The 17,467-nt window shown below is 32.6% G+C and overlaps 1 protein-coding gene across 1 annotated transcript in view; it reads right to left on the reverse strand.

The window, feature by feature from the left end:
- Positions 1-8,656: 8,656 nt before the first annotated feature.
- The window catches only part of LOC130901298 (uncharacterized), a 28,516-nt gene continuing 19,705 nt past the window's right edge, over positions 8,657-17,467 (reverse strand). Inside the window, exons 3-4 of the mRNA XM_057812537.1 lie at positions 15,865-16,182; positions 8,657-15,678 (exon numbers count right to left, since the gene is read on the reverse strand). Coding sequence (XP_057668520.1) covers positions 15,386-15,678; positions 15,865-16,182 — 611 coding nt within the window. The 3' untranslated portion in view covers positions 8,657-15,385. The remainder of the gene's footprint in view (positions 15,679-15,864; positions 16,183-17,467) is intronic.

The following is a 17,467-nucleotide window of genomic DNA, read 5'->3' on the forward strand; positions in this document are numbered from 1 at the left end:
CTAGATAATGCAAAAAAGGAAGCAATTGGATCTAACATAGAGTTTTTTACATTTTAGGAATGTAGAAAATTCAAACAGCAAGTTACGAGAAGATACACGAAACAAAATGTAATAAAAATACTTCCAGATAAATATGTTGAAAAAAGAAAATTTAGAATACAGAGTAGCTTAAACATCCTCATGGAGAGAAGCGTAATCTAGGATTGAATATGCTGCTTTTTCCATCATTCCAGATACTGCAAGGAGGGAAAGCAATTGAAACTGAGATTTCAAATACAATTTTCAAATGTTGAAACTCCCAAACAGTATGTTCGAAGAATATACATGAGACAAAATGAAATAAAATTACTTCCAGATATAAGTAATTGAGAATTGAGTATGTAGCCTTATAAAACATTCTAACTAATGCAAATAGTGAACACCAGTGAAGCTCGAATTCCCAATGGTTTATTCCATTCATTAAAATTCAACGTCCCCATAGAGATTGAAGTTGAGTCGAGAATTGAGTATGATACCTTTTCAAACATTTTAACTAATGGAAACCAGATATTTCAGGTATTTCCTTGCAGTATTGAATCTAGAAACTCCGAACAAAATGAGATAAAAACCCATACTGAGAATGAAACGTGTTTTATTTTTGAATAATTATTATGTTGTCCAAAGCTAGTAATAAAATCATCATTATCGTTGAAGCTATGGCTTACAATGTTATCGTTTTTATTTATTTTCGTTTTTTTATATGTATGTATTGTATTGAAAGAGTATTGAAATTCAATTCCAATACTTTTTTTTCTAATTCAATTTACTCTCAATTTCTTTTTATATTTCTACATATCTTTAGTTTATTTCCTTGTCGTTTCATTTTTAATCTTATCCTTCCCATATCTTGGATATACAATGAAAATTCGAAGCTAGTCAATAAATAAGACTAATAAGTTCAACTACTTCTATAGACAGGTGTAAAAGCAGTAAACATGTCTAAAAAACGATAATTTTATGACATAATTTAGTAGCATGAAGGTCACGACACATTATTTCCTAACATAAATTACTTTGATGGCTCTAAAGAGTAAATTTCTAATTAAGTACGTCATTATATTGCAAGTGTTTAATTGAAGGAGGGTAAACAAACAAAACTATGCCATACGCTTAGTTTGCTAAATTATACTGACACTCTTATTATTAGAATGAAATCTAAAATGAGAAATTTTGGATGAAAACTTGAAATTAAACAATTGAAAAAAAGAAAACATTGAAGGGAAAGGGCCACAAAAAATGAGATAAGGTAGCATTTATTTCACAATTAAATGCTTTGAATAATAATAAGCATCTAAAAGTAATAAATAATGCAATGTTTTATGTTTACATTATATAACATCACTTATTAAGTCGTGTGACTGACAAACAGATAGCGCTGCCATTGCCAAATCCATATGACATTTGTGAAGTACCAACTGTACAAGCTCAGCAATTGACTCAAAAGTGTTATCCGGACTCTGCTCCATTGAAAAGAACCATTTGTTATTGGTTTGCAGAATTTAATCGTGGTCGTACAGACACCGATTATGATAATCGTTCTGGTCGTCTAATTGAGGTAGTATCACTTCACTCCGGAATCAAAGCGTACATCATCTGAGTGTACTGACTCTTGCTACTACGGCGAATGCTCCTCGGAACTGTCTTACATTATTTGCCCTAAAGCAGACAGGCAGACGTGGCTGTGGAACCAGCTACCAAGGAGGAGAGAAGACGCCTGAGAATATGGTGTGGTCCATACTCTCATCAGAGACTTCCCGGGCGAGAGTGGGCGAGAAGAGAAAAAAAGAAAATTGGGAGAGCGAGTTCGACGTATCATGCAACACCAAGCCCGGACTATACATAAAAGTACAATAGTTGCAGAGGTACAATTACTACATAAACGCAACTCACAGAACCAAATATAGAACAAACAAAATCACTTCCAAAAATCTTTCTTTATGTTCCATATTCTATGAAATGCGTCGTCTACTTTCATTTGGGTTATTGTGTTCTCTGAGCTTTCTGAGCAAATGATTTTTTTTATAGTTTTGTTAATGCCATTTAGAACGAAAAATGATCAGACAACTCTAGAAATATGTTCTCTTTCATTTCATTCACAAATTGGAACTTTAGATCTCAAGAACGATGTGATTATTTTCTAAAATTGTTCTGTAATTTTCCGTTTCCGATATATTTGAACACCACCTACATGTTTATCGTTGAATGTATCTGTATAAGCTAAAGCTAACGGCAGTTTGGATGTTGATTATCTTGAAAACGTAGAGATGTTTCCTTTTTTAACATATATCACCAGTGTTGTTACAAGCTGCTCTGCCTATTCGTGTAGTCTTCTCACGTTAACCGTAAATGAATCAAGCTGATTTTAAGAAAATAATGGAAATTAGGCATATTTGGGACGTTTTAATTCATAATAAATAAATTTTAAAACTATATATCATCGACTTGACGTTTTCTGATTGTCTTGTTAACAATAAGGTGGGAATAGAATGAAGAAAAGATCCGATTACACGCAGCCCTCAATTAAAAGAATAAAAAACGGAATCCGCTCCACATACAACGTGAACTGATACCGCAAAATTCGATATCCCGTAGTAACTTAATATTGAAAAAAACACCTAATACGAAGAAAACAATGAAAAATTGAAGGAAGGAAATATAGAACAAGCTTCCCTTCATTAAGTGCGGGCTACTTGCGGGAATCTTATCAAAATTAACTACCGGGTTTTAAGTTTTCTATAGCCGGTTTTGTAAGTAAATCTCTATTTTGTCCTTATGAACAAACTGTGACTTGCCATTCATACATAAGTAACGTTAGAACATTGCTTAGTACCAGTGAATATGTGGGTGGCTGTGAAAAAAGGTAAATTTTGAATTTGGAATATTAAGTGAATGACAAACTTATTATATGTTACCATATTGTAGTTTTCGAAATGTTGAATCAATGAATTATTTTCTTCTTATTTATATATTTCCTTGGTTTCTAATTGAGCCAAAAAGAGTCAGTTGCAGGATAATCATACGTAAAGAGTATTTTAAGTTGATGGCGTCATGAAATTTTACGGGACCTAATCCGTAACAAAGTTTTTCAGATCCCATAACACCTCTAAAACCATTTTTATGAATAAGAGAGTATTAAAACAATGAAGCATTCTTCAATTCATTTCAAAAGAATCATTTTTTCTTGAAACATCTCCCTTTATCTGTACCTATACCAGTTTCATCGTGTTTAGCTCGCAATGATATAGTGGCGATTCAACCACCGTCATTCCACAATTTCCTGAAATTTCATCAATTCATTATATTTTATTTCTCACTAAGAAAGGAACAACAAAGAATTCTGATCTTTTCTCAGAGAATCTGGATGAAATATTAATTGAATTTAGCCAATTCTATAAATTTTTTTCTAACCCCTTTTTTGTGGGTAATTTTCCTAAAAGTAATAACCTGCATTATCCATTACTATTATACAGTTCTGAGTAAAGAGATTTATTATTTGTTCTAACCATTCTTCAAAGACATCAACATAGTGACTAGTACAAGCAGATTTAAAAGTCAATAAACTGATGATGTGTACATACTTTTCAATTTGCGCTTTTTTCTGATTGTCAATAACTATTATTTTATTGAATCCGTCACGAATAACCATGAACAAATTATACTTAACCTTCTTTAACTTGGGTGGTAATTGTGTTATAATTTGAATTCACACACAACGATTTGTAGTTTCAACTACCATATGTTTTGCAAAACAATGGTAATTTTACAAAAAATTTTTACAGTGTAGAATTCACAATAGACTGGACTAATAAGTTGAAACTAAATTGTTGAGAATACACAAATTGGACCTCATCACTGAATGGAAAAACCTATAATCGTATTTCAGTAATTTTTTATGAAGAGGTTCTTGGAATTAGGATCTAACAAAATTTGTAGCTTTTTTTGGTAAAGAAGTACTTATAGAAAAAAACTTATGAGGCACAGTGCTCTTGACCTGTCTAAGCATTTTTTTATTCTCCTGTATAGTCTATGGTTGTAAGAGACCAAGAAAATACGGAACATTCAGGTATATTTATGAAAATTTTAGTACATATTTAGATTATTATGTAATAAGATTTAAAATGATGATTTTGCGTGGGACATTAGGTTTTATTAATCTCCTGTATTAAAATAAGCTATTAGTAGAAAATAACTTTTTCTAATACTTAATATTTTTAAGAAAACAATATTTATACTTAAATTTTTACTTTACATTTTTTGTATTAAAAAATTTCATTTTTTTTAAAGCTTCAACTGAAATGAATTGCTTTTCCTATTCTCTGATGAAAGATATATTTTACAGGTGCTCTACGGTTCTCATCTTGGTTTTGAGTACTGTTTTCTTATGGTGTCAAGATTATATTGAATTCTAGCACCATTCGAAATCAGTTCTTAATCCAGCATGTCGTCGTAAAGTAGTCTCAACGAACACTTGTACGGCACCCAGCTAATATATACAAGTGTAATAAATAAACATATAAATCAAATACAATTTGAAATAATATTTTGAATCTTTAAAATAAAATTCATTGAGTACCAAACAATATGCAAATGTAGGTGATAAAGATTCAGTACGAGTTTTTGAAGACAAATCCATTCAACAGCGGGATTATATACCAGATGGTATTGAAAATACTCAAAAATTTGAAAGTAATTCCATGTTTGGTAGTATAGTGTAGCCTTCGTGGTATTAGGACTGTCCTTTGCGAAAATGGACAGTATCTACAAAAAATACCGAGAAACGGTAATTGGAAATCAGTTATGTACAGGGTGGCGCAATAGAACGTGCATTTATTAAGTATACACAAAAAAAATAAATACATAAGGTATTGTTGAAATAAAAGATATGATGATCAGGTAATTAAATGAAGTTTATTTTTTAAAAATAAGATTATCTAAATGACGGCCCTCTCGTAGACGGCACTCCTCTAAACGCGAACTCAGATTTGTGAAAACTATTGTCAATAAATCTGGGGTGATTACTGCCATTTCCTGGTAGATACTTTCCTTCAGCTGACTGATGCCCTCTGATTATTCATGTAGACTTTATGTATGAGATGTCCACACAGAAAAAATTCAAGAGACGTGAAGTCAGGGCTACGTGGGGGCCAAGGTATATCACCTCTTTTATAAATTAGTCTGTCATCTGTCTCACAACCGCTATAGAGTCATTTGATGTGTGACAGGTCGCTCCCTCTTGTTGAAACCAAGTTCTCGTGTTCGTTATTTTTGATCTCGCAATTTCTCGAATCAAATATCCCTCTAACACATCAAATAGTGGTCGGTGTTAACGATAATGCTTCGTCCTCATGAATCTTCAAAGAAGAAAGGGCCAATAATTCCTTTACTTGAGATTACTGCCCATACCTTTGCTCTTGGACTATGCAGAGGTTTCTGATGTTACATTTTTGGATTTTTTTCGGTCCGATAACGACAATTTTGTCGGTTTCCGAACCCTTTTAAATGAAAAAGAGCATTATCTGAAAAAAGGAGGTTGTCAAAAGTGGAAACTTGACCAAACATTTCTTCATCAAATACCAACCTTGCTCCAAAGTTGGTATCTTTTAATTCCTGTGTTAACTGGAGCTTATAAAGATGCAGCTCGAATATTGTCATTTTGGACTTGTTAACGCTTTAAAATTAAAGTTATTGTCAGTGCCTAATATTTCTCAGTACAGCATTATCAACATTTCATTTAATGTAGATGGACTGCCCATTTATAGAAATGGTCAGAAACATGATCTCTGGCCCATTTTAGCACTTGTAAAAAATTTTAAGAGTGAGCCGTTTGTTGTTGGTTCTTTTTTAGGAAGTGGCAAACCAAATTTATTGTCAGCGTTTTTAGAAGATTTTTTAATTGAGTTATCGAACTTACTTACCACGGGCATTGAAATTAATAATAATATCCATGAAGTAAAAGTTCACAGCTTTGTTTGCGATGCTCCTGCGCGCGCATATCTGAAATGTGTGAAGACCCATTCAGGGTATAGTTCCTGTGAAAGGTGCGACAACTCTGGAGAACACCTGGGACGTGTCATTTTCAAAAATTTACCTTTTAACAAGAGAGACAACGAATCTTTTCGGACTAAAATTGATGTATCTCATCATCATGGAGAATCCCCTCTAATAGCTCTTCCTATAGATTTGATCTATGTCTTTTCTTTAGACTATATGCACCTAGTTTGTCTAGGTGTAATGAAAAAACTTTTGCGTATTTGGACAGGACGCGCAAGCCGAGCCAAAATGAGCTCTACTGCATTTCAAAATGTATCTGAAAAAATTGTTTTTCTCAGTAAATGTATTCCAGTAGAATTCAATCGGAAAGGGCGCAGTTTGTCTCAGTTGGCAGATTGGAAAGCAACGGAATTTCGAACATTTTTACTGTATATTGGGCCAGTTGCTTTGTATGGGAATGTCGATTTGGCAATATATGAGCATTTTTTGCTATTTCATTGTTCAATTATGATACTTATTTCTAAACGCCATATTGAAAAATTCGGAGTTCCATTTGCGCGCCAACTTTTGCATTTATTCGTAACGCACAGTGAAAAGATCTACGGATTAGAGTTCTTAGTTTACAATGTACATTCCTTATTACATTTGGCAGATGACGTTGAAAATTTCGGGCCACTAGACAATTCGTCAGCATTTCCATTTGAAAATTATCTCCACCATTTAAAATCGTTAGTTCAGTCTCCGAATAAACCGTTACAACAGATTAATAGACGCTTAAAAGAAATTGAAATGACAGTGTACGAAAAACATGACTCTACTTCACCTGATGATGAACACTTCTGTAAATGTGAATTGTCCCATTTCTTAGGACCAACGCCAAATTTCTCTTGCAAGCAGTATAAAAAGCTTCATTATAAAGATTTTATTTTTTCTATTGCATCATATTCAGAAGCAAATTGTTTTTGTCTTACCTTAGAAGGACTGGTTTTCAAAATAGAAAATGTAGTGGATAATAATGGAGCAGTTTTTATATTAGGTAGGAGGTTTCAGGATTACCGTTCATTTTACAAATACCCTGTCGACTCAAAAGAATTTATCCAAAATTTATCAGAGTATATCGAGTTATTGCACTGCCACAAAGTTTTTTCGAAATGTATTGTTTTTCCTTTCAAGCAGGAATGGTTGTCATTTCCATTATTGCATCATTAGTAATTCCTTATTTCAACTTTTATGTTCTATAAGTGTAATAGTATGTAGTTTTTTAAGATTTTGTAATAAACTGGTATTAATTTGAACGCATTTTTTTATATTTTTGATCCTACTTATACGTCATTTGTCAAAAGTAAGTACGTCATTTTGACGTCTCACCAGCCGGACTAGGTACGTCATTAGTTGACGTCTGTAGGATGTGACATTAACCCGTCATAATCACGTCATTTTAGACGTCCCCATTGGTCGCCAATGGCCTATAATTGACGTCATAGTAACGACACTGTGCTGCTTGGGATTTATCTTTTGCTTTTTTTTTACCACTCTATCGTCTGTCATTCGACTTATACGTCGATTCCTTTGTTTCTTACGCTGTGATATTTTCGCTTCTTTTTCAATCTAGTGTTTTTCCAAAAATCCGCGTGAGAATTTTCATATATGTAATCTTCAAGAATTGTTTCGGTTTTGATGTTCTTGGTCATTTTAGAACTGATGGTTGCTTTGTTACTAGTGTCTTTGATCCTTGTCTTGTCTTAGGTGTTTATTTCGTTATATTACATTCGGGAAACATCCTGTAACCTCATATGCATACGAGGACTTATTTTTCAACATAATCACTGAAGAGATTGAGACATTTGTCATATCTGTGCACAAGCTTTTCAATACAGTCTTCAAAGAAAGCTGCTGCCAATGTAGCATAACCGTTCAGTACAAAAACAGAACTTGAAACTCCTGGAAATTCCGAAGACAAAGCAGTAATGGTGAATCTGCGGTTTTCCTTAACCATTCTGTTAACTCCTTGAACCAGGTCATTCGAAACGACAGATTTGCGTCCTTGGCCCCCTTCATCATGTACATCATTACGGCCATCTTTAAAATTTCGACACAATTCACGCACAACACCATCACTCATGAAATTTTCCCCATATACACGTCTTATTCTCCGATGGATCTTTGCAGAACTACGGCCTTCAGCCTGTAGAAAACGAATCACTTCGCAATTCACACTTGGCGGAAGGATGAATAATGGCGGACATGTTTGTGTGACTGTAACACAATGCCGACTGCCGTCTCAATGGCGAAGTGTGTAGTGCGAAAGCTTCGCAGTCACTTACAGCACTTGCCTGCTTTCTTCTGCCCGCGTAGCGTCTGCACGGAGCGATCGGAGGTTGAAAAAAAACGGCCCTCGCAGTTATAAGATAAACTCAATATAATAAGTAGTAATCGGATATCGGATAAATAAGAGAGAGAAATAAATTTTAAAGTAGAAAGAATAGTCTTCGACTCGGTTGGTGTACGACAGGAAAGAAACCAAAAAAAAATTTCAAGTATAAACAAAAATTTCCGCAAAATCTTTGATCTGTTAGTAAACAAAATTAAAAACTCGGAAGATTACGTTATAATTAAAACGCAATAACAAAATTAAAAATAATTTATTAGATTGAATACATTCAATAACATGTTTCATTGATTTAGCATAATCGTAATTAACAAAAAATATTTTGTGTGCCAAATATCCTTGAAAGGTAATTAGGCACACTTTTCATAAACATATAATCTAATGGTCAATATATACAGCTGAAAACTATATACAGATATAACAAAAAAACGTAAGTTTACTAAATATAGTATACAACTACTTATCGATCGTATTTTCCCGTTTCCTCTAATAAAATGGAGATATTACTGAAAATTAGGTAACCAGATATTTTTTTATGTTCATAAGATTGGGAAAAACTGTTGAAGCAAATTAATCCCCAATCTAATGATAGTGGAAGTGACCCAAACAAACATTGCACAACAATAGACGATTGATATACACATTGTGTACGTTGAACAGCCGCAGAACATCAAAGTATGTGTTGCCAAATAAAAGGTATGCTGCGTTGCCAATGTAGACTCTTATACGGCATAGTTTTACATTTTAGAAAAAAGCAAAAACTGTATGAAGAAACGAAATACAAAAGCACTGGACTCGTATGGAACAGCACTCTAACTCAAGGAAATACAGAAGAAATGGGAAACAGCAATAAGAAACAATAAATAACTGTAGCATTGGATTATAGAAGGTGTGTTTACGCCACAAGAACTGATAAAACTGCATAATGAAAACGTAATGCTCAATAATAACATAACATTGAATGGTTTCATGTCCAAGGAATGCCAGAACTCATGAGACTTTGTGAGCAATATTTATATGGTCTATTTCCAACCTAACTTTTATGTTCAAAATTTATCTGTCATAAAAGTGTTCAATTTCCAAATATAATAATTGAATTGATTTGTTTTTAAACGGGCGTACGTCCATTTTTTTTCGATTTTCAGGTTTTGGTGGTTTTGTAGTCTAAAACATCAGAATAAATCGATTTTTGTTTAAAGGGCGATTTTATCATGAGTGGAAATGGGTCAAATCAGCATTTTATTCTTTTTTTTTTAATGAATACCTAATAATATCAGTACCAAGCCAATACATTGAGCTTCGTCTGTTCAGTGATAACTGCTCAGGCCAAAACAAAAACCAAGCGATGTTAAGGGTTTGCTTATACCTGACAGAAAGTTTCCAGAAGGTTCGCAGCCACAGTTTCCTCCGGTGTGACAGGGATTTCGAAATAATATCCAAGGCTTTGAAGAAACATGACCGCATTTTTGATGTTCATGAAATAACTGACATAATTTTGCTAAACTCATCACGGTTTAATAAGTTCACAGTTCATAAGGTTACATTACCTGAGATAGTTTTAGATTATAAGAAATGGCAAAATATATTTTACAAAAAATCATATCACAAGTAGCAAAAGGAAAAACACAGATAAGAAGGATAAAATGTACTTTCAAATTAGTACTCTCTTTATGTTCGTTTATGAATCTAAGTTGAATAAATAATATTATTCAACACAACTTTTTACTGGCTAAGACAAAAGTAGATACTCTTTCCCCATCTTCGGTTAAGCTTACCAAGGTCGGTGCCAATAAAAACTGCAAAGATGGAAGATATTAAAAAACTGAGAGCTTACATTTCAGATGAGCATCGGGGATTTTTCGAAGAAACTTGTGACTGGCCATCTGATGACTGATCTCAAGAGATTACCAGCGATTTCGAGGTTGAAGAAACCAACGAAGACCCATAAATCAGAAATATGGACTCAAATCTACATATTCGATTTTTTTTTCTCTTTTAATCTCATTTAAGTAATTCTACTATGTTTTTAGTAAATTGTCTTAAAATAAAAATAACAGTTTCTGCTTGAAATTTAATGGAGTTAATTGCACTCGAATAATTCTAATAATCTTTAGAGATGCAGGTAGCATCTTCATCAATCGAAATAATTTGCGAGTAGTTGATAAATTACAGGGGAAATTTTCCTAACCTAACCTATTACATTTTTTTTTTTCAAAATTCCAAACAAAACATTAATAAAAAGCTATTAGTTACAGGGTTTTCTAAGCGGCATTTTCAATCCTGCTGGAATTTAAAATACAACCAAAAGATACCTTGTGAGCGATAGGTGTTTTTTACATACTTCTTTATGTCATCTGATGCAATTTAAAATCACTGCAAATTATTATAGCAACCGGAAGTTTATAAAAAAATAATTTTTAGTATCATTTATGATTCCCCTTTAATATCATTTTACTTCACTCTTTGTATGCATCATAGTTTTTTTTTCTAATTAAATTTGTTTTTTAAATATCAAAATGGGTAACTACTAAATCCCGAGAATTGATAATTAATCATTGAATAAATAGTAGTAGTAAACAGTGTTTATATAATTCTTAACTAATACATATTTTTATCTTAATCACGTCAATAAAATTCTGTTCTCGGAAATCTTCAGGACCAGCTACGATTCTAATGATTTTTATTATTTTTGATATTTTTTTTATTTAAAATAAAAAAAACTTTGCGATGAAGGATAACAATTTATATAATTTATCTTTTATATTAATGCAGAAAAAAATACTTTCAAAAATAATTATAAATTATACAGGTTGTTTCAAAAAAAGGTGATACCGCCTCTAGGATAGATACAAAACTGAAAAATATTTGGAGTTTGCTCAGTAAAACATTTTCGTAACGCCATCCGTATTCAAGATAAAGGGCGACACAATTTTTACGATTTTGCCGCAACTATTGGCAGCATTGACAACAACAAATATTGGGAATGACAGCTTCCGTTTCTTGTAACGTTTCACAAAAATTAAGTTTAATCAGTATAGGATTTTGTTTTTCAAACTAAAATAAGTTTGGGCACTAAGCTGCTGGAGGCCTTAGTATGAAACAAACAACAGTTAGAATCCCAGAACCGCAATACATGATCATCAAATTGTTGTTTGTTTCATATTAAGGCCTCCAATAGCTCAGTGCCCATATTTATTTAACTTTGAAAATCAAGATGTTATACTAATTAGACTTGATTTTTATGAAACGTTACAAGAAACGAAAGCCCTCAGTTAAAATTTTTTCAAACGTATCCGTGTTATCGATGGAGTTTCACACAAAATATTTTCAATTCACATAATTCTTACTTATTCACTCGATGTATCAGCTTCCAAACATATTCGTATAAAATTTCAATTTCATGTTTCCAGTAGTTGCGGCAAAATCGTAAAAAATGTTTATACGAAAATTTTTTTCTGAGCAAACCTCAAATATTTTCTATCTATCCTAGAAACGGGATCACCTTTTTTTTAAACATCCTGCGTATTAACATGAAAAGAGATGGATGACTAGGATCCGAATAACCCAATTGAAGTTATTATATAGATAGAAGATGGTGTTGTAGAGTCCTCTTGAAGATTAGAGAAGTTTTGACTCTTATCAAAGAGCCCAAGAGCATAACTAAATTGCGAAAAATTAAAATATTTTATATTAGACTGACGATTTGAATTTTTTTTTCAATTTTTATCCATAATTTCACTTTAGTTTGCTTATAATCCATCAACACTAAATGTAATTCTATATTTTCGTCCTGGATATTAGTCTGTATCAATTTTAAGTTTAAAAACGTATCAACCGTTCTTCGTCTCACCCCATAGCATCTCCGATGGTCTCATTTAGTTTCTTGCTACCATGTTTAAAGCATTCCACTTTTCTGTCTATCCACTCTTTTTCCTGGATAGCTATTTCTTTTATGGTCTGTTTTAAGGTCCTTGAGAGTCTTCCTCGTCTTCTCCTATAGTGTGGTTGATACATCGGCCCCCTGTTCCGCTCCATCTTCATCAAATGTCCGTACCAGAGCAGTTGTTTAGTCTGTATTCTCTCTCAAGTCGTGTATACTTGACCTGTTCTTCGTCGTATATGATATGTTCTGGATATCCTGCACGATCCTCTCAAATAGTCCATTTCCATAGTCTCTTTTGTTATTCTCTACATCTTTTTTTGTTGTTCCATCTTCCAAAATTATGTTTCCCAAGTATTCAAATTGTCTACATCGTCTAGCCCTATTTATTTGCAGTATGGTGTACTTCCTACCGACAGAGATTTATATTCAATTCCAATTCCAAGTCTCTTAGCATCGTCCTCGTTGCAAGCTATAACAACTTGTTCATTTGCAAAAAATAGAGTTGTTAGGTACTTATCCTCTACCTCAATTCCCATTCTCGCAATTTTAGTTCTCCAATTACTCAGAGCTTCCTGAATGTATATTTTAAATAATGTTAGTGATAAACTGCAGCTTTGTCTCAAACCTTTCTAATGCGAGAATGGTTTCGATATGGTAATAATTATCGCATTCCATAAAATTTTCAGTGGTAATATAAAAAATATCATAATCTGTATTTTTTTTCGTTTACAATGAATATAATATTACAAATATTTTTTATACTTTAATAACATAGATATCGTTTATATAACATCATTCACCTTATATCTTTCAGAATATAAAAAAATCGTAGCTGTGTCTGTAACCAATGAGATTTATAGGAACTATTTAAATACTAAAAAAAAACTATTTTATAATCACAAAAGACAACTCAAGTAAGCGTTCTGTATATATAGTGATAAAATAGTAATTTTAAATTAATTCCCAATCAATATTTGAATCGATATTAATAATATATAAATTAATTAATACTAAATTAAATATTTCATTTCCAAAAATAAGCACCCAGCAACTATTAACCTATTAGCCTGCCTTCCAACTTGTTCAAAGATATGATAAAGTAATTATTCAGGAGCTCATGTCCTTTCTTGACAACGTCAAAGCTTCAATCCAAAAGTCTACACTCGATAACCTAATTATGTGGATAAAAGGACATAACCTCAACATACAAACTGACTGTTGTATACTTGGATTTTGAGAAGGCATTTGATAGAGTAAAGCACCCCTGAATCTGGAATAATTTGATCATTTTTAGAAGGTTGAAATTACATAGTCTAAATCAATAGTATATCAATATCAAAATGATATAATCTAACGTGGGTATACAAGAGAAAGTGACAAAGTAAATTTTCAAGTTTTAATGCTGATGTACCTGGAGTTCAATACTATTTTTAAGAAAAAAAAAACGATACTGAGACTGCTATTTTTTTGTTTCAGATACGTATATAAATAAAGATACATTTCATAAAAAATTTCAATTGTTTTAATTATTTGCTACCAAAAATATCGATGTTTTAGATACATCGATGATTTTTAATCGATATACATCGTACATCGATGCTTTTGATTCGATGTTTTTCTAATATCGATCATCCCTTCTCTTTTTCTTCTAAGATTTTAGATTGTACCAATAAAATAATGACAATGATAATGAAAAAAGTTGATAGATTGGCAATACTGTTGTCCCTAACCGTTTAATACATTAGGCAACCAACCTTACAATTATACAACTCTGTGTTTTAAGGTTGGATAACCCTGATCTGATTTATTCTGTGAAATATAAGTGACAATTGACATTCGAACCAGCTTTTAATACTGATTAAACATTGTTAATTATAATTGAACACATAAAAGACAAACATTTCTTTATTTGAAGGTCCATGACCATTTACAACATTCAAGGACCTAATATATGATGTATTTGATAGTCCTTACAACATTTACAACAATCAACTCCTAATAAATAATGTATTTGATGATCCTTCAAACATTTACCACATTTACAGCCCTAATATATCTAGTATTTCATACTTTAATGGCCCTTCAAACATTTATAACTTTCAAGGCCCTAATATATAATATATTTGATGGTTTTTCGAACATTTACAGCTTTCAAGGTTCTAATATTTGATGTATTTGATGGTCCTTCGAACATTTACAACTTTCAAGGTCCTAATATATGATGTATTTCATACTTTGATGGTACTTCGAGCATTTACAATATTCAAGGCCCTAATATATGATGTATTTGATGGTCCTTCGAACATTTACAACATTCAAAGTTCTAATATATGATGTATTTCATACTCTCTTACTCCATACCCCAGTTTATCACCCCTTGTTAAGGTTCTAGATCCGTCACTGATTGAAGTAATTTTTTTTATGACATATATAGGAAAATTCTAAGTATTAAAAAATAATTTGAATTCATATTAGTTAAGATATGCCCCTGGCAGTGATACCAGTATTACTATTTTAAAATCAATTTTAGTCCATTAAAGAATAAAAGCAATTGAAAGATTATGTTTCATAACTTGGCGATTTAGTGAGTACGATACGGGAGTCCCACATATCCATCAGATCTCCTGGCGGAGTCCATTAAGAAAAATTAATAATCGACCAAGACCATGAGTATGGGTGAGATGAGTGGGTAGGATTCGGTAGAGACAGAATAATGATTCGGAAAAACTATTTTGGAAAATTGACTAAAATAAATTAGAAATTATGGTTTTGAATATTATCTAATATGAAGAAAAACCTTATCACTATATATACATAGAACATCTATATTTTGTCAAAAATTCTAATGATTTTCTGAATAAATATCCTCCCAATAAAAAATTATAAGGGACGTGCAAAAAAATAAATTAATAAACTTTTGATAATTTTTCTACGCCATTCTGTAAATAGGCTTCTACTAATACACATAAATGGGCGTTAAGAAATTTCCCGTATAAATTTTTTTCACACATAAATACAATTCGTTCATATATAGTGTGTTTTCAAAATTTTCCTTGTTTGAACATTCCATATACATATACGATTTAAGTAGAAACCAATCCATTTTCGCTAGTACCATTCTGTATTTCAGACTCTTTCCTACTATTTAGTTTAGTCCAAGTGTCACCAAGTGCTTTGGCAAAATGTTCGTCTACCGACAATCCTGTACCATCCATGAGTTCGATAACGCTGGTAGTTGTTGTTACTGCCGGAGGCGTCTTAGGTGGTGAATTATCTTTATCTTTGGAAGAATTGTTATTTTGGAAAACGATGTGGTAGTCATTACCCAATGACCTTCGGAAATGTTCGTCTATAATCGGATCACACATAGATATACCTAAAAAAAACCAATGATATTATTTACTTCATAAAAATTGGACATTAGTAAGAAAGAGTAAAATGATTGATCAAGTACTTGATGTTCAATACATGTTCAACGAAAAATTCACGAAGTAACGACAACTATGTGAGAAAGTGAGTTTTAAAATACCATAAAAATACTGTTTCTGTCAAATATACTAACCCGACGGCAGTTCTTCCCTTTGTTGAGGCGGTGGTGGGACTCCATTATGTATAACGGAAGGTCTATAACTGGATCTATAGCCCGGATTATTAATAGTTTGAGCATAAGAAGGTGGTAGTCCACGCTGTCTCACGCTCATATCCAATGGCGTATCCGACGTTGAAATTCCGTTGTTTTCCCCAGACACCGGAGAAGGAGAATCCGCAATGAATTCGGTGTATTTGGGATCTGATGTTTTTCGAGGATATTCTGGTGGTCTAGGTCGCCTCTCTCGCTTCCATTTGGTTGTATGTTTTGTATAAGGTTTAGTGGAATCGTCTGCAGTATAAGAAAAAAAACATATATAAAAAAGATTCCATAGAACTTAGTAATAATCTAATCGAATCTAATAGCCAAATATTGGTTGAAATGGGCCGAATGAGTGTGACTAAAACCGTCAGAAATCATTGAAATATTCGTGTGTGTCATCGATTTCACTAAAAAGAGTATAGTGGCAAACAAGTTGGAACAAGTTCAAATTTGTCTCTGATTGATTAAGCGCTTGAGGTTATGAAACACATTTTATCACTCGAAGTTATTTTTATGATATAAATGGTTAGTGAACATATACAAATCGTGTGACTGACACACAGATGGCGATACCATTGTCAAATCCATATGACGTTAATCAAGTACGAATTTTCAAAAGACTATGTTATAAAATTTCATGACATTTCGATTAGTTAGAAAAAGCTAATTTTGTTATTTTCAGAACAATGGATTCAAAACAATTACGGATGTTAATTTATGATTGCTTCGTGAAAAAAAATACTTTATAAGCTCAACTATGGCTTCAAAAGTGTTATTCGGACTCTGCTCCATAGAAAAGAACCATTTGTTATTTGTTTGCGGAATTTAAACGTTGTCATACAGACACCGATAATGGTGAACGTTCTGGTCATCCAGTTGAGGTGGTTACTCCAGAAAACATAAAAATGTCCACAAATTGGTTAAATCTAATCGTAAATTCAAATTGTGTGAGATAGATGGGGGCGTAAAGTTATCAGAAGGCAGTGTGTTTACAATGTTGCATGAACATTTGACCATGAGAAAGCTATTTTCAAAATGGGTGCCGCGTTTACTCACAGTCGACCAAAAACAACTAAGTGTTGATGATTCAGAACAGTTTTTGGTCATATTTACACGTAAAAAATCAGAGTTTTTGCTGCGTCGATATGTGACATTCTGGAATCAAAACGATATTCATCCAGTAGACACAGCCGGTGAACCAAGTCCGAAGTATCCAAATGCATAACAGTCAGTTGGGAGGTTATGGCTTCAATATTTTGGGATTTGCATGGAATATTTTTAATCACCAAATGGGAGGGACAACAATAGCGAATACTACTTAGAGTTGTTGGATCATTTGAATGCCAAGATCAAGGAAAAACGGCTTCATATGTCAAAGAAAAAAACCACTGTTTCACCAACACCGATTCAGAAGTTTATGACAACGATGGTTAAATTGAACGAATTAAACTTCGAATTACTTTCACATCCACCGTTTAGTCCAGATCTGGTCCCCAATGACTATTGGCTATACGCTAATCTTAAAAAATGCTGG

Source organism: Diorhabda carinulata, chromosome X, assembly GCF_026250575.1.
Source record: "Diorhabda carinulata isolate Delta chromosome X, icDioCari1.1, whole genome shotgun sequence".
Classification (NCBI taxonomy): domain Eukaryota; kingdom Metazoa; phylum Arthropoda; class Insecta; order Coleoptera; family Chrysomelidae; genus Diorhabda; species Diorhabda carinulata.